The sequence below is a fragment of the Amia ocellicauda genome, chromosome 11 (genome assembly GCF_036373705.1).
Source record: "Amia ocellicauda isolate fAmiCal2 chromosome 11, fAmiCal2.hap1, whole genome shotgun sequence".
In the NCBI taxonomy this organism is placed as follows: Eukaryota; Metazoa; Chordata; class Actinopteri; order Amiiformes; family Amiidae; genus Amia; species Amia ocellicauda.
In genome coordinates, this window is record NC_089860.1 from 29013713 (window position 1) to 29035988 (window position 22276).

A 22276-nucleotide genomic window follows, 5' to 3' on the forward strand; every position below is an offset into this window, starting at 1 on the left:
CTGCGCAAACGACACGCCACCAGCACCTCAGGGTTGTAGATGTTATTCCCCTTGCTGGTCCATAGAGGATCTGCTGGGCGGTCGCCCGCACAGGAACGGCAAACCTGCAGAGGAACATGAAAAACAGGAGCCAGACCCTGCAAGCGGAGGGGCATTCCCTAAAGATGTGAGCCTCTGTCTCCCTTCCCAGGCAACCTTTGTAGGGGCAGGTGTCAAACAGGGCCAGGCCCCTTCTGTACATGAAAACTCGGGTGGGGAGACACCGACTCACGGCCATCCAGGAGACATCTTTCTGCGTGTTTGTGAGGCAAGCGTGTGTAGCGTTAGCCCAGATAAACCGGCAGGTTTCAGGAGGAAAATCTTCTATGCTATGCGCAGCTTTGTGGAGGCCTACTTCGAGTGCAAAGGCTCGGAGCGCCCTGTAGAACAGCAGGGGATCCCACGAGTGCGACCTGGTGTTATCCATGGCGCAGAGGCCGAGTGGCCTGGATGTTCTTTACCATATATGCCAGCCCCTGCGCCTTAATAAGCCGCACAACATCTGGGACCCCCCTACTTCCATCCAGGGTGCCCTTCACCATCTGCACTCGTTTCATTAACATGCAAATCAATTTATAACTTTTTTGAAATTCGTTTTTCTGGATTTTGTTGTTGTTATTCTGTCTCTCACTGTTAAAATACACCTACCATTACAATTATAGACTGATCATTTCTTTGTCAGTGGGCAAACGTACAAAATCAGCAGGGGATCAAATACTTTTTTCCCTCACTGTATGTATTTTACCTTTGCTTTACAGTAAAGTACAGTATTTTTGCAGTCAGAGTAAAGGTTTTAAAGGTTTCACATTCAATTCAAGGAGAATGGCAGTGTTCTGCAAAATGGTTCAGTACATTAAACACAATTATGTATAATATCCGTAAAATTACATACATTTAGTTTTTTTTTTTTATATAGTAAATGTCCAGGTTATTCAATGTGTTTTAACCATATATTAAAATACGGTATTTAACGTTGAAAAAATACGTTTAATTACACAGAATTGTTTTACAGTGTATTTATTTATTCGGTAACACTTTACAATAAGGTACTGTAATTCCTCATGCATTAATATATGAATACCATAGGATTTAAACATCAATATATCATAACCATCATCTGAGTTCTGATGTTGATTAACCCTAACCCTGTTATACATGTGATTAACATAAGATCTCAAATTAAGTGCATGGCATGCTCGTGTGTTTATCCTGCGGTACTCATATATTAATTCATGAGGAATTACACCGCCTTATTATTGCAAAGTGTCACTTTTTTTTTTCTATTTAAGTTTTCACTTTTTTGCACTTTTGATCTGAATGTCTGTCTAAAGATCAATTATAAAGATCATTCATCTTGTAATCTGCATTTTGGAAAATGTGTTTCCTGTTGTTTGTATACATAGTGTGACTAATTTTTCTCTTTAACTATTCATTTCAGCATACAAAAATGGTTTTCAGTAAGTATATGTTTTTCTGTTTGTTCCTTTTTGTTATTTTGAGATGCATTTAATGTTAATCTTACTCTTATGGGGGTCAAATGAAAAATGCTGGTTCTGATAGAAAGGTGTCAGAACACACAGTGCATTGCAGTTTGTTGCGTATGGGGCTGCGTAGCCGCAGACCAGTCAGGCTGCCCATGCTGACCCCTGTCCACTGCCGAAAGCGCCTACAATGGGCACGTGAGCATCAGAACTGGACCACGGAGCAATGGAGGAAGGTGGCCTGGTCTGATGAATCACATTTTCTTTTACATCATGTGGATGACCCATACGCAACAAACTGCGATGCACTGTGTGTTCTGACACCTTTCTATCAGAACCAGCATTAACTTTTTCAGCAATTTGAGCTACAGTAGCTCGTCTGTTGGATCGGACCAAACGGGCCGGCCTTCACTCCCCATCAATGAGCCTTGGCTGCCCATGACCTTGTCGCCGGTTCAATTAAATTAAAAAATGAAATGTTTATAAATGTGGAAAAAACTGCTTAAGTATTTACTAAATCTGGAAGAAAACACAAGATATAAGAAAAATGACACTCAACAAAAAAGTGCGCCCCATATATTCTACCCAAGAATTTTTCTAAAATGTCTGACTGACATATGAGCAGGTGTTACTGTCTGTTAGATGGTTATATACAATACTCAACCCCTCGATTACATTGACTTGATTACACTGATGTATAGGACTGTGTATGTTACATTTAATTTTTTAGTTTTTCTGGGTTGCAAGCTGTGTCACAGTTCAGTGTTAAATCCTAACGGTGAAATATTTTCCTGTTTAAAAGTCAATTTACTTTGCATCCCTAAGTGCTAGCCATATAGTTGATCAGGTAAATACTCTAAGCGATATCCGATACCACATTACAGTTAGCACAGAAATGCATTTAAGAAAGTCTGACACTGTAATCTTTATTGTTATTTTATTTTTTTGTTCCACTTAGAAATAATAGCCCTCTCAGTGGTCGGGGCAGGTATGTATATAGTTTTCTTGCACTCCTTATTCCCGGGCATTTATTTTGGTCCATTTTCAAAACACATATGCAACAAATTAATACATGTTGAAGGTAGCCTATAGAACAACAAGTACAGTAGTCTAAGTGAATAAATCCCAAACAATGTTTTTATATAGTCCTATAGATAGGCTAACTTTAAAATAAAAAAAAATAAAAAAAAAATTGGTGCAAGGTTTATTGAAAACAATTATAAATAGAATGAATTGCCATTTGGTTATTTTTCTAATGAGCTTTACAAGAGAAACCTTAATATAACAAGGATTCTTTTCTGACAGAGTAATACAAAATGTTAAATTAAATTATTCCTTATTTATTTATTTATTTATTTATTTATTTATTTATTTAGTTCATTTATTTAGGCCTATTTGTTCTTAGACACCCTGCAGTAGACAAAAGTGCAGTAATACAACATTCAAATTAATCATAATGCAGGTACAATTTAAAAATTAGAAAAATGCAGAAGGTAAAATTTGTGTGTGTATATATATATAATTGATATAAAATACAAAGCATACATCCCAGATCAAAGGAGGTAACAAGTGTATACATGATGCTGTGAAGTCCTATGAGCTGAAGGGAGGGGCAGAGGAGAGATCCCAGTTAACAACAGGAGATCTAATAATGTATAGATAAGCAGGAGCATGAGGATTACAGGAGTGCTGAACTGTTCAGGAGAATAAGCTCCTGTATTACAGTCTGAACAGATGTGTCTTGAGTAATCATCAGAAGGTGGTCAGGGACTCTGCTGACCTGCCCTCAATGGGTCGTTTCACCACTCGGGAGCCGGGGATGAAAAGGAGCGGCTCTGGAGAATGGGGAGTGTAGTGGGGGCAAAGTTATTGTTCTGGCGCAGGAGGATTGGAGAGGTCAGGGAATGAACAGAGAGATGAGGGTCTGAAGGTAGCTCGGTGCAGTCTGGTCAAGACAGTGGTAGGTAAGAGTCAAAGCTGTGAACTGGGTGCGAGCCGAGATCGGGAGCAAGTAGAGGGAGTGGAACAGTGGAGTAGAATGTGCAAATTGGGGTCAGTCATGATTGCGAATGAATTAAAATTAAACACTAACTCTGTACCAGTGTTTCCCAGAGCGCTGACAGTACAGTATTTTTCGCTTTGTTGTGAAGGGGCCTCTGTGGTCGGCTTACCATTGATTCTTGGTGGAATCGGCTTCACTGCCGGGGGGATAGCGGTTGGATCTTATGCGGCTGGCATGATGTCGTCCGCTGCAGTTGCCAACGGCGGGGCAGTTGCAGCGGGCAGTACAGTGGCAGTGCTCCAGTCAATCGGTAAACACCTCTCAATTCTGAAGCACTACAAATTAACAGACGTTCTTAGAATAACCCAGATGTAATTTTATGCTTTATTACATCCTAGAAGATTATAATTGTTTGATTAATTCATGTTCTATATGATCCATCCTTGTACTTTTTACAGAGCGCTAACTACAATTGGCTGCATTTTCAGACTAAACTGAATCTATATGATTTGCAGTTAATTGTACTCATGCACACACACAGGCATGCAGACACAACATATGTATGGAATAGGAGATTAAGTTATAAGTGAAATAACTTGGATCATAACATTTTGTTTATGTATATAATGGTGCTAGAGCAAGATCAGGAGGCTGTCTGTCTGTCTTTGTTTGCAGGAGCAGCTGGACTTTCCACAGCAGCCACTGGTGCTGTAGCAAGTGTTGGTGGAGCTGTAGGTGCAGTCTTGGCACTACTGTGAAGACAAAAAACGATGTAACCAGTGCTTAATATGTGCCTGATCCTGCTCTCATATTCTGCACTGTTCTGTTCCAGGACATGCGCCTGCCTCGTCACCCCTCCGCTCTCATATATGCTTTGCGTTCCAGCACCTTCTGATTTACAAATTAAGCACTGAATGTAACCATATTTTAACCTTTCTGGTGAAATTATTGCATGTCTCCAATAAAAGCTGATTTAATTGTTCTGCACAGAATTGCTGTTGTTGCTGTATGCATCTTGTTTTTGTTTCATTTTTAAATTTCTAATCCAAATGCAGATGTAAGGTATGTTTTGTCCCTCAATGTAGTCTACACCATTTTACCAAAAGCATAGCCATAATAAATTACTCTTGCTGTATAGTCACACCCTGATAACATGTATTACTTAGTGGCAGAAGAGACATCCAGAGTATTTGGTTAACTGAAATTCAGTCAATTGATTTATTGCAAATTGCATTCAGTAATACAGTCTTTAAGAGTGGGGTTTCCCCTTCACTGTTTGCAACCCTCTATGCCTACCACAGCACAGTGCCCCCCCCAGCTCTCACAATGTCAGCACCCCCCACCCACCCTGCTCTTAGACCGAAAAAAAAAAAACCTCAGCACTCGCACAACCCCCTCCCAGCCCCCAGGCAGCCACACAATTTATGAATTTAACAATATTATTCAAAAAGGCCAGTTTCAGACTTTTATTCAATGCTGCATGACAATGAGTGCTGGTCCAAAAACTGGTTACAAAATGATACTGGGTAACCTAAAAACAGAAACATTACTTATTTTCAGAAATAGAATGACCAGAAATAATCCCACATATAAAGAAACAAGAAATCAAAATAATAAAATTACCTAATAATATTGACAGTTGCCAATTTGAATTTCTTTCATTAGATATTTAGATAACAGAACATTAACCTGAATGTTTTTTTCTTTGTCATGTTTATCTTTCTAGATGTCAAATCAATGTAGTTAATTTCAATTTGCCCTTTAAGGAGTTGAGATTTCTGGTGGCAGAATTCTAAATTAGAGAAGACCGAAGCCGGTGTCCACAGTATGCGGTATACAGGAAAAAGATAAACCTCAAATGATGAGTAATGAAAGTAGTGTCTGAGTAGCTTAATGGTGTGGAACTTGTGGATGTTTTGGGGAGTTTGTTATCTTTGGCCTCAACAGACAGCTCCAAGTCAGCTTTATGAAAATTAAGAAATAATAATAATATCCTATTTTTGAATACTTCTGCTTATGTAATTGTGCTCCTTATTGTAACATGTAACACATTTTTCCCTATGCCTTTTACATGTTTGTGTTATTCCACATTGTATTTTTGTACGTGACCACATGGTGTCGCTATAGTTTTCATAATGGCGCTCCAGTCTGCTCTTCAAACAATACTGGCACAAAAAGCCTGTCTTCATTAGTCTTGTTAACTTCAATGGGTTGGCTTCCTGCATTTCTTCTTTGAAAACAATCTTGTTGAGATGCATTTAAAAGTATGGAGAAACAAACAAACACTTCATCTAGCAGCAGTTAGTCCTTTATGATGGTAGTAGCTGGACTGCTTCCTAACAACTGCAAAGGGCAAGTGATTAACAGCACACACATTACACACATTTGTTTAAGTCACATACTTTTACCGTTAGTAACCTAGTGGTATTGCTTATTTAATGTCAGTATTTGATATGTTGGTGATTTTTATGTACTGTTGTATATATTGGTGCTACAGCAAGTGGAATGAATGAGCCAGTCACCATTTGTAATCTCCAAAAAAAGGTTACCACAATCGGTCCACTTTATTTCATAAGGTACAGAAGACATGTAAACAAAGTCTTGAAACTCTGAACAGATCACAAGATGAATCTTTGTACTCCGTTTCTAAGATTTTAAAATAGTCTATTGATATGTAATCCATATATCTGAGGTCTCTATCCATGGTACTAGAGAGGCCCAGTGCTTCACCTTTAGAAGGTTTTTAATTGAGTGACTAAAAATCTTCTTGATGTGCATTAATTAATAAAGTGAAGGTAATTACTGAAACCGGGTGTTGATTCACATAGCAACACACCCTGTAACTCTCAAGTAGCAGTATACTCTTCACTTATTACAGCATACTCTTCACTTATTTCTGTACGGTCCTGCAAAGTTACAGGTTTTAATTCCCCACCAACCCCCACCCCCAGTTATCTCTTGCAGTAAGATGTCTCCAAGCATTTAAAATGTTGTGGGGGGTAAAGTCATAAAAAAACATGAATGACTAAGGTCCACCACGTAACAATATTTATTATCACATGTTCCGCTCTCCTATACAGGCGGAGAAAAAAAACATTGACAAAGTGATTTAATTTTCTCTTCGCAGTTGATCTAATACATGAATCATTTGAATAAAAAAAAGACATATATATGCAGGGCCATTCACTTTTGCTTGATTCACTAGTAAGCCATGTGGCCAGACACCCTAAAGAAGACTTGGGCTTAATCTGTGATGCTGCCCTGCACTCGGGCCTTGTTTATTGACTGTAAAAGGAGTGAGAACATGACAAACAAAGGATCACTGCACAGGTTTCAGCCCTGGTCCTGGGGTAGGTGGGTGATATCTGGGTTTTATTCCAACTCATTTCTCAAGGGCTTCTACATGGGCAATCTTTCTTTGTTCTAATAAAGTTAAGGACGGGATGAAAAGGCTCTCTTTACTGAACCTCTTGGTATGTTTCTGAAACCAAGGACTAGGCACAGAACACCTTTAGACAGATCAAACTAAGAAAATAGATACATAATCTGCTCTTTTCACAGACCCTGATTATCATTAATCTTGGACTACTTTATCTAAGATTACATTGGGTAGTCCAATGTTCGACAAGACCAAGTCAGTAAGCGTTCACCTTGAACAACAAAAACATAAGACTGAGACTTCTACAGGACCACAGCACACCCTGCTCTATGCTACACTTAACACACCAGTGACAATGCAGATTACACATAACACTTTCATTTTCATTACACTTGCATAAAAACAAAAAACTAAAAAACAATTAAAACATATCTATTCTGTTACCTTTTGATTTGTTGAAAGGTATGTGCATTGTGAGATAAATGCAAACTGAAAAGTGTATAAGGGTTGTTCCAAAAATAAACCAGTCAGCGGTCTATAACCATGGGAGCGGAAGGGATTTTGTACAGATCATGGTTTTGAGATTTGTTTTTGACTGTAAAGCCAACCAGGTGTATCAAAACTAGACTCTGGGTATATGCTTCCAGTGTTTAAACATGGCATAGAAATTGTGAAATTATATAGATGAAACCTACAGGCCTTTCTCATGTTTTTTACATATATAATGAATAGCATGACCAGTGTAAAGGTCACAACCTTTTTCTTCTTTCTAATAATGTACCTCTGAGGAGCATTTTATACATATATTTTGAATCATGTGATCTCTTTAAATAATTAATTTGGTTTGTGTTTGCATTTTGTTTCCCCACAAGGTGCTCTTAAGTTAAAAAGTATTGTGTTTTTGAAGCCAAACCTTGAGTACATTTAACAACCCAGACCTTCAGAGAATTGTTAGCTGTATTTTAACATGACAGGCATTCACATATAATGCCAATAGGCTGATTTGCCTCTTGTGGATTTAAAACATGAGCAAGAATCCTTTTTAAAATCTGCACTTCCCAGCTGTCCATTTCCCCACTTCAGAAAGAACAACTTATAGCATTCTGGGAGATGCACGTATTAATTAGTATTATAATTATCTCAATTCGCATCACTGAGAACAGAAGATATCAAATTGCATTCAATGTGGGTTCTAAGGTAAATAACACTAAATATTAAGGATCAATGTCTAACAAAAGTGTTCAATGCATATTGATGTCTAAAAAGCAAAATTTCTGTAGGTGTCAGATATTCAGGTAATGAATATTAAGAAGATGAAAGCAGGACAAGTTATGGGGTAATTTTATCCATTCAGATGTGTTTTATTGTAATATAGGAAGCAGAAAATGGTATCTTGGCACAGGAGCCACATTAGATCCCTATAATGCTAGGCCCTGCACCTTTTTTCACAGATACACTTATCCTGGCTGTGTGTCCAAACATAAGTGCATGTTCAAACAGGCTGTAAGGATTGAGACTTGATTTCAGGCCAAGTAAAAGATTACCGTTTTCTGTGGTGTATGTATTTAAAAAGGGATGACATTGGAAGCTGACAGTTTTTGATTCAGCTTCATAGTATTTGCACTCTCATTATGACAACGAGAAGCAGATTTAATTAGCTGCACCTGAAGTGTTGATGAAGGGCGTGAGACATCCTGTGATCGCTTTCAAATGCATAGTTACACATAGATACAATATAATAACATTTGTTCTATTACATATGCAGTGCCTATAGAAAGTCTACATCTTCTTTACATTTTATGTTGTGTCAGTGCCTCAGAGTTTCATTAATTCAAATGAATATTTATTCTCTATATCTACACACTCCACACTGTTACAGGGGGAAATATTTATTGTGAAAAAAATTATATATTAAAAATATAATAATTGTCTTGACCTTGCTCCAAGGCCTTTGATATTTTTGAATACCCATCCTCTGATCTGTGCCTTTCAATAATTTGTCCCAGAGGTTTTTTGAAAGCTTATTGGTGTTCAAGGTTGAGTTTTTACTTTGAAATGAACTATACAGGAACTGCTGAATTTATCCAGAAATCATGTGAATCACTACACTGTAACTGAGGCCACTTAACTGGTGTGATCTTGAAGGTGATTGGTTACACATGAGCTAATTTAGGATTGCTATTACAAGGGGGTGGACACTTATCCAACCAAGCTATTTCAGTTTTTATTTGTAATACATTATGTACAGATTTCTAGATTATTATTTTTTTCATTTGGAAATTTTGGGGTAAGATGTGTAGATAAATGAAAAAAAAACATTTTGCTGCATTTAATTCCAGGCTATAAGCAAACATAAGTTGAAAAGGGGGTGTAGACTTTCTATAGGCACTGTATAAGTGTGTGTGTGTATATATATATATATATATATATATATATGTATTTGTTTGTGTATGTGTATGTATGTATGTATGTATGTATGTATGTATGTATGTATGTATATATATATATATACACTCACCTAAAGGATTATTAGGAACACCTGTTCAATTTCTCATTAATGCAATTATCTAACCAACCAATCACATGGCAGTTGCTTCAATGCATTTAGGGGTGTGGTCCTGGGCAAGACAATCTCCTGAACTCCAAACTGAATGTCTGAATGGGAAAGAAAGGTGATTTAAGCAATTTTGAGCGTGGCATGGTTGTTGGTGCCAGACGGGCCGGTCTGAGTATTTCACAATCTGCTCAGTTACTGGGATTTTCACGCACAACCATTTCTAGGGTTTACAAAGAATGGTGTGAAAAGGGAAAAACATCCAGTATGCGGCAGTCCTGTGGCCGAAAATGCCTTGTTGATGCTAGAGGTCAGAGGAGAATGGGCCGACTGATTCAAGCTGGTAGAAGAGCAACTTTGACTGAAATAACCACTCGTTACAACCGAGGTATGCAGCAAAGCATTTGTGAAGCCACAACACGTACAACCTTGAGGCGGATGGGCTACAACAGCAGAAGACCCCACCGGGTACCACTCATCTCCACTACAAATAGGAAAAAGAGGCTACAATTTGCACAAGCTCACCAAAATCGGACAGTTAAAGACTGGAAAAATGTTGCCTGGTCTGATGAGTCTCGATTTCTGTTGAGACATTCAGATGGTAGAGTCAGAATTTGGCGTAAACAGAATGAGAACATGGATCCATCATGCCTTGTTACCACTGTGCAGGCTGGTGGTGGTGGTGTAATGGTGTGGGGGATGTTTTCTTGGCACACTTTAGGCCCCTTAGTGCCAACTGGGCATCGTTTAAATGCCACGGCCTACCTGAGCATTGTTTCTGACCATGTCCATCCCTTTATGACCACCATGTACCCATCCTCTGATGGCTACTTCCAGCAGGATAATGCACCATGTCACAAAGGTCGAATCATTTCAAATTGGTTTCTTGAACATGACAATGAGTTCACTGTACTAAACTGGCCCCCACAGTCACCAGATCTCAACCCAATAGAGCATCTTTGGGATGTGGTGGAACGGGAGCTTCGTGCCCTGGATGTGCATCCCACAAATCTCCATCAACTGCAAGATGCTATCCTATCAATATGGGCCAACATTTCTAAAGAATGCTTTCAGCACCTTGTTGAATCAATGCCACATAGAATTAAGGCAGTTCTGAAGGCGAAAGGGGGTCAAACACAGTATTAGTATGGTGTTCCTAATAATCCTTTAGGTGAGTGTATATATATATATATATATATATATATATAGTGTGTGTGTGGAGTATGGTAGATAAATTGGAAATTTAAATGCATAAAACACCTAATGTATAAAACTCTGAGGCACTGATAAACCACAATGTGAAAAAAGTTCAAGTGGGTGTAGACTTTCTATAGGAACGGTGTGTATATATATATATTATATATATATATATATATATATAATTACATACATACAATATGTAGAAAATAATAAAAATATATTAATAAAAAGGCTTTGTTTTTCTGTCTGTGTCAGAATGGCCATAACACCCCTCAGGGCACTGTCAGATTATAGGGTGGTACACAGCATGACCTCCTGGCAATAAGGCACCAGAGAGACAGACAAATTCATCACATCCACAGCACTTAGCTTGGAAGCTACCTGTTGCAGCTTTCCTCTCACAAATAACATGTTTGTATTACATTTCAAAGAAACAAATGTTATTGAAGCATCAAACTTTTTGTCAGTAAAGTATACTTCACACTCTTTCAACTGGTCTGAAAAGGAGACAAAGACATCAACAATAAGACACAGAAGAACATGCTTTCTCCAGCATTGCCATGAGGCCTTTATGAAGTCCACAAAGCTAAAGCTTATGCATGGTGTTGTCTAGTGCTACATCCACTCCTACCATGGTCAGATATGACACTCTTGCAATATATGTTGGCTGTTTAACTGATTTGCCTTCTAGGTTTTTTCAATCTAAATGTTTTAATGCAAGAGGACTTTAACAATTATATTGGTTAATATGGTAAAATAATAATGCAAAAATATGTTGCGTGGTCAAGTATTCCAGTGAATGTTCACTCAAGTCTATTCTATGCACCCTTGAGAAACAAGAACTGAACATGTCAGCAATGTCAGTAATTTGAATCAATAATAACAGGAAGAGTTCTGGGTGGATAGAAAACTAGAACATTTGCATATTGCAATACTGTTCAGTATAATAATATAATTGACCATACATTAAATATTGCAAGCCACAGTGCATTGTCTTAAACATTTGAAATGCTGCAGGGTTAGAGAGTTTTTTGCCTTGTTTAAGGTATCTGAGGAAGAGAAAAACAAGGAATAAATGGAATTTGGGTGCACTGTAAAAATGCTACTAATTTTAAATAGGTATTACAAGCTTGGGCATATTCACTGTTCTGTTTGTGGAAGTCCTCATATTGCATTGATTTATTTCAGAATTTTTGTAGTCTTCAAGTCTTCAATCTCTCTTATGCTTAGATGTATTATTTGAAATACCACAGCCAATGCAGGCTGTTTACAAGAACAACATTTTAATACTGGTTGATGCAGGCTTAATGTAACTAAGCACAGTTAGCTTATAAACACCAAAATGCACAGCTGACAGAGTGTAATATCTGAACCATCTTCACAGCTGATCTCAGCACTGCACCTGCTTAAAATAACATGGAAAATAGTTTTTCAAAAGTGAGGACCCCCCGATTGTCTCCGTATACTCACCCCTTGCTTTGGATTGCTGTGATGAGTTCTGATTTGTCTTCTGACACGCCACACAAGGGTATGTCAGAAGCCAGAATGATCCGTCTGTCCCCACCTTATCCCACCCACTAAAAGTTGTAGGGAACAGACGCCGGCAGCTTGGTGGGCCTACTTGGCTGGCTCTCTCTTCTCAGCAGGCTTCCTGAACTTGTGCGCCACACCATAGGGCACATGGGCGGCTACGGTGCCCATTTCCGTGGCGCCCTCCACATGGAACATCTGGTCATCAAAGAAGATGTGTGGCCGGATCTTCTCCAGTAGCGGACCCTTGGGTGCCCCCGCCAGGAATAATGCCTCGTCTGTCTCCAGGCCCCAGCTGCGCAGTGTCTTCAGCGCCCGGGCCCCTGAGCTGGCCGCGCTGCGGGCCGTCACCAGGTAGGTGCGAATTGGGCACTCGAGACGCTGCCCCTTGGCGTAGAACTTCTTCTGCAGCTTGCCCAGGGCCTCCAGGAAGCACTTCAAAGGGCCCTGCAAACACAACACTGGGCTGAGTGCGTCACATAGAGAAGCTTGAAAAGGCATGAATACAGTCATGCATTCAACATAGACACTTAGACACATACAGACATGCATACAAACAGGGACTTAGACACATACATACATACAAATAAATGAAATTAAAGAGTCATGGCAGTGATTTACTCCTTCCCTCCATTTGAATATGGGCCCATCTGTGATCTGTGTGTTTCTAGACAAAGCATAAACCATACTCGGATCCTGACATTCCTTCAGGGTCTGTCCCTTTAAGAAAGCTAGAGCGAGCTCCTCAACTAGACCACACAATGGATCAGACACAGGTGTACATTTGTGTGTGTGCTTGTGCCTGAAGATATGAGGGAAGAGTTCAACAGGATTCTGGAAAAGCAGCTTTGACGTTTCTCTCAGAACTCCATTCAGAAGTTCAGATTCTGTTTGATTTCTTATCCTTTCTTATCATTTCCGCAGTGCAGTGCTGATTTGGCAGATGAAGTACTGCTGTTTTGGAGCTGAGGTCTGAGGTAAGAATGATAACTGCATTAGAAGAGCTACAGCTGCCTTCTCGAGGTTAGGGCTATTTTATAGAAGTATTGTATTGCAAGTTGCCCTTTCCTGATCAGGCCTGTGTTTCAGATTGCCCCCAGGCATGTTGGATTGAATAATTATTGCACTGAAATAAAAGTTCTTCTATAAATTAATGTATGATTGTTTATTCCTCATTGACACATGCAATAAAATAACACACATGCAGCAAATGCATTGTGTATTCTATTTGAACAGTCCCTTGACTGTCCCTCTGACAAGCTGACACAGATGACACCTGAGTCTCCTTGCATTCCATAAACACCATAACTCACAAATATGCCCTTTGTGGAATGCTGATATACACGTTTGAAAAAGACAGCACATGCTAAGAAATAAGCTGGATGGAAGGAAAGTAGATGTATATATGTGTGTATGTGTATATATATGTATGTGTGTGTTCATTGTGGTGTGGCACGGAGCACATACATGGGCCAGGGGGTTGTTCTCATGTGCCTTCTCGTGCTCAAAGAACTTGTCCAGCCCATGTGCTTTGACAATCTGCTCTGACTCGTCCGAGAACAGCACAGCGTCGCCATCGAACGCCACGCGGAGCTGAGTGTCCGACACCTCCGTCGCACAGTCCGAGCTGAAGATGGTTGCCGCGGCGATCCCTGATGGGCACACGTGCACACAGACATGGTTACAAAGTGACAGACACCGCTAGCCGTGTTGCCTAGTCCTCGGAAGGGTTGCAATTAATTGCATTTAAACAACTTAAGTTTCCCCTTAGATTTTCAGCATTCTTTGACATTTAGCTTGCTGTGAACAGTACCTTAGAACACTGAATTCAATACACTAGCGTAGGGAAATGCTCTTGATTCTTAAACCTTTTCTGGCACTACTGCTATATGGGAACACTTCAAAATAATAGCTGAAAAATCCCAATTAATTAATGTATGAATACCCCACCTGAACATCTCATGTGCTTCCTCTGAGCTCTGAGTTTGAGCACATATACAAGTACTAACCCTAACCCTGAACCTGATCCTAATCTGACCTGTTGTACTTGTACTTGATCAGAACACAGAGGAGGAGTATGTGGCCATTAGGCGATCAACAACAACAGGTGAACAAACAGATCATTAGACTCGAGGGAGTTTCCATCAACACACTCGCCTTCTTCCAGAGCATCCTGCACCTTCTCTGCATCGGAGGACAGGTAGAGGTTGGTGTGGTAGGCCTTCAGGTACCCGATAGGACTCTTCCCCCCGGTCATACAGAACCGCTCGATGAACAGATCTGTCCGCACACAGAAAGGAAACCACTGTCAACTTGCAGCACAGTGGAAAAGTAACTGATTTGGTGCACAGTAAATACGTGTATTTTTACTGTTGTATGGTATTACTTGTATTATTGTCATTGTAGTATTAATCATAATAGTTGTGTTGTGTGGTGCCTTCTTTGCTGAAAGTATGTGCCCAGTTCAATGTTCTGTGTTGGATTATGCTGAAGGTACAAGAGGTGTCCTGTGGAAGCCATGTATTATGGGCGAGTAGAGTGCTGAAGAGAAGTGTAATCCATTAAGGAATATCTCCATGGTTTCATCATCAACAATCATGTAATTGTGAGGCAGTTATTATTCAGAGCGGCTTACATACACCATGGGGGTGAACTTTGCCTCTGCAACAACCAAAGCACAGAGCAGTGGCAGCTGTTGAAATCTGCTAACAATAAAACATGGTGAATCCAGCGTAAAACAGAGGCTTCAACCAATAGCTTGTTCACCTCAATCACTAGACAACAGTACAGCAGTTGAATGGGAATCAGTTTTTGTGAGAAAGGTACATTTTATACAATCCTAACCACACAATCAAATCTAACAAACACAGTGTGTTTTTTTAACAGTGATTACACAACCCTAGATCTGAAGAATTTCACATAAAGAGAGCTAATGAGGGGAGGGCAGATGTTTCCACAGGCCTGTGTATTTTGGTAGGGAAAAGGGGGGTAGCAGAAATAACGTATCCTTTGCTACCCCCCTCCCAAGAAGACAGCCAGAGCGTGAGAGACTTCCCTTGACCTTCAGCCTAAAAGCCCAGATGTTTTATATTGCAGACAGTTTCCAGGGGGAATCCTCCATGTACTGGACAGCCATAGAAAGACTGGGAAGATGCAGCAATGGGGTATTGAAACACTTGTGTGACACATGTATTAAAGTGAGCAACACACTTTCAGACCAGTGTCTGATCAGCACCCATCCTACAGGAAATGCTGAAAGCAGGTGACTGTGTACTTGCCTGCTTGGTGTTCCCTGTGAGTTGCCGGGCATTTATCAAGAAGCAAAAAACTACTAAATATGTATTATTACATGTCTGCCTGCCTCCAAGAAACCCTGTTAACAAGTTCCAGTTCTGCTAGAAGCTGCTGGTGGTCCACGCAACGTGGCTGCAAGTCTTCAGCTGTTTCGCACAATCAGTCCAGGAGAAGGTCAAAAGCTGACGTAGTTTGGGTGTGTTGGGCTTATTCTGGGATGTGGCAGGGCCCTGAGCAGGCATGCAGCTGCATAGTCACCACAGGTCAGAGTCCAAGCCGTGTGAAAGAGGAAAGGACACGGCCTCTCAGTCAGGTGGATGCTGGGTTGCCATTAAAAGGCACATTTCCAACAAATGCTTATTGTCCATGGTCCTTATTTACCTAATCCTCCTGCAACTAGTGGAAGATGCCTTGTTCATATTTTGTATTTGTTTTCAGACATTCAAGCAGAGATGATTGTAATAATCTCATACTCTTCTCCTGTTTTCAACAAGTTTTTATTATTGTTGATGTTGTAATTCTTTCCTTCCCCAGTTGAATGGCCGCACCTAAAATGTTCTTACCTTCTGGCAACAAAACAACAATACAAGTTTCTTTAACTTAACCTTTGCATGATAACTAATGATGATCTGAAATTTCCTTTGGTCTTGTACTGACTACACAGCTGCAAGTGCAAACCAATTCATAACTAATCTGACTGCTGCAGGCTATGAAGTGTTAGTCCGAGTTTCTGGCTTGGTATCTCAACACACACTTTGACACTGTGGCTGTGGCATGATAGAGAGGGTGGGAGCTCAGCAGGGACTCACTGTAGTGGTTGATGGTGTTGATGAGTCTCACCCCCACCTGCGCGTGGTTGTTGGTCATCAGCACAATGTCGAAGAGCTCCTCGCTGTCTGGGTACAGCTCCCGCAGCCGGGTGTTGACCGCCTCCAGAGCCTGAGAACACAGACAGACACCCGGACACAGGCAGATACACAGACATACAAACACATGGACCGATAGACATTCATACAGCAAGACACACATGCATGGAATCAGAGACCCAAGAAAGCATGCCTCAGGCACGTATAGAGTTAATGAGTGATCGAATAACACACAGATCCACATTATAAGAGACACACATTCAGCCAGGGCATAGACACACACACAAAACATGTTCATCAACAGATACACATAGAGAAGCAATGAAATGCACAGAAACAGAGAGAGAAATAAAGAGACAAAGCACAGAGGAGACCCTTTTAGTTGGAACATCAGAGAAAGTATATAAACGTCTATACAGCTAAGCAGTAGTCATCTTTTAATATCAGCAATAATAATAATAATTTTAATAGATTCAAACACCGTGATGAGGTGAAGGCAAAGGAGTGGGGGTTCATTTCCTGATTTTGTATTGCTAATGCTGCTGTTAATCTATTTTAATAACAATTGGCAACATGGTCTGCGTCTCAACAGTCAGTGAAGTCAGGACCATCAGATTAGTACGTCTGTCTGCCCTGTCAGTGCTCTGTGCTTCACTGGACCTCAACTGTTTAGTCTGTTTGGGGGAGAGGGGTGATGGTGGTAGTGAGGTTGCCAGACCACTTCTGAGAGGATGAGTCCATCCCAGGTCAGCCTTTATCAGTCCAGCAATATTTGTATCTTTATGGACTGTGTCATTACTGAGCTGTGTCCCTCAATGTCAGTCTTGCATGGTTGTGTTGTACGGGGAGTGTTGTGACAGTAGGTCAAGAGGTCCTAACATCTCTGCCCTGGTGGCCATCTTAATCATTATTGAGTTTGATACTTCTGGCACAGTACTGTAACTATTACTTCTACTACTACTACTACTACTACTACTACTACTACTACTACTACTAATGATAATTAATAAAACCTATTTAGAATGATAGTTAGTGTAATCTGTCTGTTAAAACTATTATATCCCTTGTATTTATTTATTTTCCTATTTCTGTATCACTTGCTTCCTGCCCCCCCTTCTCTGTATGTCTCTCTCTCTCTCTCTCTCTCTCTCTCTCTACCCTGTAGTTGCAGGACAGAGTCCACAGTGAGAGACAGCCAGAGGGCAGCACCGTTTGGTTCTGACACCAATCCTCTGTCTCCTATGTGAACAGGAGGAGGTGTGCAAATGTCACCAATATCCACCACAGAGCCAGTTGAATCGATTTCTCAGCAGTGTCCAAACAGCTTGCTCATTTCTCTCAGGCTCCTGCTGAGCCTTTTGTCGAATCTATTCCCCCATGAAATCCACTGACTTGGAAACGGTGGGATGATTGTCCTCAGGAAGCCATTAATTAATTGCTTATTTAAATATTCCCTAAAGAGCTGCGTAGAAGATGCCAATTAAAAAGCAAAACCTTTACTTTCATTGGTTTCCATAGCGTGCCTCAGGGGTGTTAAACTCAAACAGGATCACATTCCAAAATGCTTAATAGGCCTCTCTAAATCACCTGTGTTATAATAACTGGGAACATATTCCCAAATGAGTCCAATTAAGGCACCGACAAATAGAATTTGGTTGTAAATCAGATTAAATATAAAATGAAGACACTGAGTCCCACTGTTTCATGACGCCCATTTATTGTGTATCAGATGATCGCGTGCTCGCTTACGGTGTCTAATGTGAGGTGCATTAAAACTGAATCAATTTAAAAACAAAATCTGTAAATTACTGGCACTCCAACTGATCTCGGTAGGTGCGTGAGCAAGTGGGTCATTGTGTCCTGTCGTCCCAGTGTGAGGGGAGGGGGCAACTGACCTTGACAAAGGGGAAGGCCGCCCCAGGCAGGAAGGGCTCGTTCTCATGCTCCAGCTGGTAGCGGACGTAGTCCTCCACCCCGCGCTGCTCGTAGATCTTCTGCTCCTCCTCCATGCGGAACAGCGCCCGTGATGACACCGCGATGGTGATGGCGTTCTGTGGCTTTGGCTGGGAACAAGAGGAAGGGCAGCTTTACAAAGAGGTTTACACAGCATTTGCTCATGCTGTGCTCATGTGCAGGACGTCCTGTCAACAGGCCTTGAACCCAGAACCCAGTGCTCCATGTGTGACGCTGCATCTCCTAGGCTTAACTAGCTATGGATGTCTTTGTGTTCTACTGCCTTTTTCTTTTGGAGCCTCAAAGTGTTTTTTGTTTTTCTCCATGATGTAGGTTATAGTGTTGTGATCACTGTCTTACAAATAATCCAGCACTGCATTTGTGTGTGTTGCTGCAAAGCTGGTGTTTCTGTGTTGTAATAAAAACTGAAAAACTGATACCTTGTCCCTGTGTGTGACATCTCACAGTCTAAATTGTTTACGTCTGCTCTAAACTCCATGCGAAAGTAAATGTGATTGCAGTATATCCTCTCTCATGCCTGCTGCCACTGCTGCGGCTCTGGGCGGCACACCAGCAGGCAAGTTTAGCATTCCTGGTGGAACAGTCCAGACTGCCACCCTCCCCCCCCCCGCCTCACCGTTTTCTGACCCCTGCTTTAAATTTAGATGGAACAGGGAGTAAGTGACACCAGAACCCTGGAGTCTGAAACTGTATCACTGTGTGAGGAGCATTCGGAGGGGCCACTCTGGGTGCACAATAGTGAAATGGTTGATACTCTACTTAAATAACACTAATATCAGGCAAACCTTTTAATCAGCCTTTAGAGATGCACCTCTTTGGAGACTGCAGGGCTGATAGAGATATTCCCTGCCTTGGTACACTTTCCAAACTCGGTTAATAAACAGGATTTATGTCCACCCTTAAGGTTAAGTCCTACAAAGTGACTAAAAAAAGAGTCAAAGTAGCTATCAGCCATATATCATCGGTGCCTTATGCAACAACTTGTGTGCTTCTATCACCAACATCTTTGATTGCAGTATAATCCTGTCCGATCGGTCACTCTCTTTATTTAGCGTTTTCCCAGGATTGGCTTTGAGGGATGTCGTTTTCCTCCAGTAAAAGGACAGAGAAAGGTTGTGGTTCGAGTTGTAGAGTGATCCACAAATAAATGGATAGTCATCTGAGTTATTTGACTATGGCCTGCTGGGAATTTCTGTGGCAATGTTTGTTGTATTAGTCCTGCTGTAAATGTTTTTTTGGTTAAAAGTCTTGTCTGACTTAGACTTTAATCACAAATTATAAACGTCCACTCTATGGAGGGTTTTATTTATGGCTATCTGTCCGTCGCTTCTTTCTTTTTCTTAAAACTTCTGAGTCTTCTAAGAACTCATACACTTGCTACTTCCTGGAAATATAAATACTTTAGCTATAGCCATATATGTCTATAGGAAAGAGCACTGAGAACAAGAGACCAGCTTGGTACAGTTGGGTTGAGAACTTGTCGAACAAGAACTTGTTGAACAAACACAATGACTTTAGTCTGACATGGCTAACTCCTTTCCCACCGGTAATTCTAAAAGCACTGACATTATAAATGTCTAGGACAAACAATACCCGAATGTTATGGCACACTGTTCACATAAGTTAAGCTTAAATGATGTATGTTCAATGTATATTAATGTATTTTTCTTTGGGCATGTATTTATGTTAAGTGTAAATAATTTGCTTGGATAGAGGCAAGTTTTTTCCTAACAGCAGGAAGCAGATTACTGTACTTTATGTCTCAGGGTTGATACAACACAGAATTGTGCTGTCAACCCCCTTCCTGCTAGATTATCTAGAGGTTTCTTGCACATTGTCATCTTCTCTCCCAGATCATTGGCACACTGGGTATTGGGACAGGCAGGGCAGGGGAGGAGAACAGAGGGGAGGGGAGGATAAAAGAGAATTCTGTTTATTTTTAGATGGTGAGTGTGTGTTTCTCGGAAAAAGCACCTAACCTAATAGCAATTACTTTTTGAGCCGTCTATAAAGGTCATAAAACCAGGGACTTGGGGGGATATAAGAGCAAGAGGTATATATCTGTACCTGTGTGTATCACACAGAGTTAAAATAATTTCCCTCATTATCTGAAATCTCTTTAATCTCCTTCAGTTCGCAAGGGTTAAATTGGAGCACAGGGGCTGCTGTGGACCTGGCATTAAGGGGAGAAAAATAAGTAATTTATGAGGGAAAATGATAAATCAGCCATTAAAGAAAATATTAAATATGAGAATAAGGACAACCTGCTTTTTTCCTCTCTCTCTATATATATTATGTATCATCCTAGATTCCGCCATCTTTCAGTCAAATCTTAAAAAACTGTTAAAGGTGTTGTTCAACCAGTGAAATGAATTGCAACTACTGTGGCTGTGTGAAAAGCAAAGATGCGGATTGACTAAGTGTGCTTCACCAGGTTATTCTACAAGTAACACCATCAGCCCTGTGCAGCAAAGCCTCCAGTCACAAACAGGGAAGATGCAGGCACGAATGCCTCAGACAACCAATCACTTTTCACTGGAGAATCCGGGCAGAGAGATTATTATTATCCTAATGCTGTGCTTAGCTGTGTCACTGACTGTTTTGTTATTGTGCTGCAATTCCTTCACATCAATAGTAGTTCAAAAAACATATCTGTTGACAAGGAAAATTATAACGGTGACAACAGTGTCACGTTTAATTTCAGAAATGCACACATTTTGTTCAGCAGAGGCTTGGCTACTCTAGACGTTCACACAGACGTTACTGCACAGCAGTGACACGCAGAAGCCAGGCTAGTGTGAGCTGAAGAGACTGCTGCAGTGCAACTGAGCATGAAAGCACACACCATCAACATGACAGCCCAGGAACCTGTCTGCGCATCAGCTGAGCACAAGCAGGCAATGGTAGATGGAGGGGCACGTCACTCACCCAGCATCACACACAAGAGAGGACAGTGGGAACGGGGACTGGCGCAGCAACACACACAGAGAGGGGGAAAAGCAGTGGGACATACCGTTTTGGGCTTCTTGGTGGGGGTCAACTTATCATAGAAAGCCTTGGCATCTTCCCAGGGGGTCCTGCCATCTCCATTGGCAGTGTTGACCGTTCTCCCCTGTCGGGCGCTGGGCTGTGTCGAGTCCAGGCTCATTTCTGCAGCTCCTGCTGGCTGTCACAGTGGCGCAGTCCCCACGCCAATCCCCCCACCCCCACCCCCACTTGCTGGACTCCAGGGAATGCCTGCTGCTCCTTCACAAGCAGAGCAAGCAGAGGATATTATTCTGTGTGTAGATATTTTGCTTTCTCAAAATATTTAGTTTCCTTCCCCTCTCTATCCAGCTGTTACTTAGCTTGCTTTTGGAGATCCAAAGCTTCCACTGGTGGGTGTGAATGTGTGTGGGTGTGTTTTTTTCTCTCTCTTCTGTTGCTGTCCTTGTCACTCTCTCTCCCTCTTGTGCTCTCTCTCGCTGTCTCTCTCTCTCTCTCTCTCTCTCTCTCGCTCTCCTGCGCTATACACCCACTCTCTCACACAGTGCCCGCAGCCTCTTTAAAGAGCTCTCCCTTTCAGACTCAGGATCTCCCTATCAACAGCTTGCTGTGTGGTGGCCAACCCCCATTTTTAACCCTTCTTTGGGCTCTTGACTGCTATGACTACATACAAATGTACATGCATGCCTGTTTCAATACATGCATACATGAATGCAGATACTGTTTTTGCAGTGCACACCCCTGTCATAATCACACAGGCTTTAACAGTGCAGAGCTGCCACAGCACAGAGCAGATTAATAAGGATGCATTATGTATGGGAAAGACCTCTCCCGAAAGGTTGATTGATTACATTGCATTTTATGTTACCTTGTGAAGGATCATGTTTTCATGCAGAAGCCATCCAGGATATTAACTATTCTTGCAAACCATGTGATCTTGGTGTGTTTGTGGACCAAACACAAGAAGAAGCT

At 41.0% G+C, this 22276-nt stretch overlaps 2 protein-coding genes across 6 annotated transcripts in view; one reads left to right on the forward strand and one right to left on the reverse strand.

Annotated features, from left to right (window-relative positions):
* The window catches only part of LOC136763362 (interferon alpha-inducible protein 27-like protein 2), a 30862-nt gene extending 26348 nt beyond the window's left edge, over window positions 1-4514 (forward strand). For all 4 annotated transcript variants that reach the window (XM_066717316.1, XM_066717319.1, XM_066717317.1 and 1 more), the window contains 4 exons: window positions 1478-1496; window positions 2479-2508; window positions 3671-3832; window positions 4198-4514. Coding sequence is in view for 3 of the 4 variants with exons in the window: in XM_066717319.1 (XP_066573416.1) it covers window positions 1487-1496; window positions 2479-2508; window positions 3671-3832; window positions 4198-4280 (285 nt within the window). In the remaining variant the exon portion in view is untranslated. The remainder of the gene's footprint in view (window positions 1-1477; window positions 1497-2478; window positions 2509-3670; window positions 3833-4197) is intronic.
* A 5933-nt stretch (window positions 4515-10447) lies between these two features.
* Window positions 10448-21506, reverse strand: LOC136763361 (cytosolic 5'-nucleotidase 1A). 2 transcript variants are annotated; one of them, XM_066717314.1, is made up of 6 exons: window positions 21333-21506; window positions 18241-18408; window positions 16289-16418; window positions 14343-14465; window positions 13653-13837; window positions 10448-12632 (listed from the first exon to the last, which is right to left on the reverse strand). In XM_066717314.1, exons 1-6 carry the CDS (start codon window positions 21465-21467, stop codon window positions 12273-12275), a joined length of 1101 nt encoding a protein of 366 aa, XP_066573411.1. In that variant the 5' UTR covers window positions 21468-21506; the 3' UTR covers window positions 10448-12272. The 2 variants fall into 2 exon arrangements, with proteins under 2 accessions (XP_066573411.1, XP_066573410.1); XM_066717313.1 differs by lacking the exons at window positions 18241-18408; window positions 21333-21506 and having other exon boundaries at window positions 16289-18217.
* Window positions 21507-22276: the final 770 nt, after the last annotated feature.

Bases quoted from the DNA above. Each gene is read 5' to 3' on its own strand.
- LOC136763361 (XM_066717313.1), bottom strand. From the start codon at position 16,736: ATGTTCCAACTAAAAGGGTCTCCTCTGTGCTTTGTCTCTTTATTTCTC. The intron at 14,466-16,288 runs GTGAGTCCCTGC...GTGTGCGGACAG, and splicing joins CAACACCATCAACCACTACA to ATCTGTTCATCGAGCGGTTC. The intron at 13,838-14,342 runs GCGAGTGTGTTG...TGTGCCCATCAG, and splicing joins GCAGGATGCTCTGGAAGAAG to GGATCGCCGCGGCAACCATC.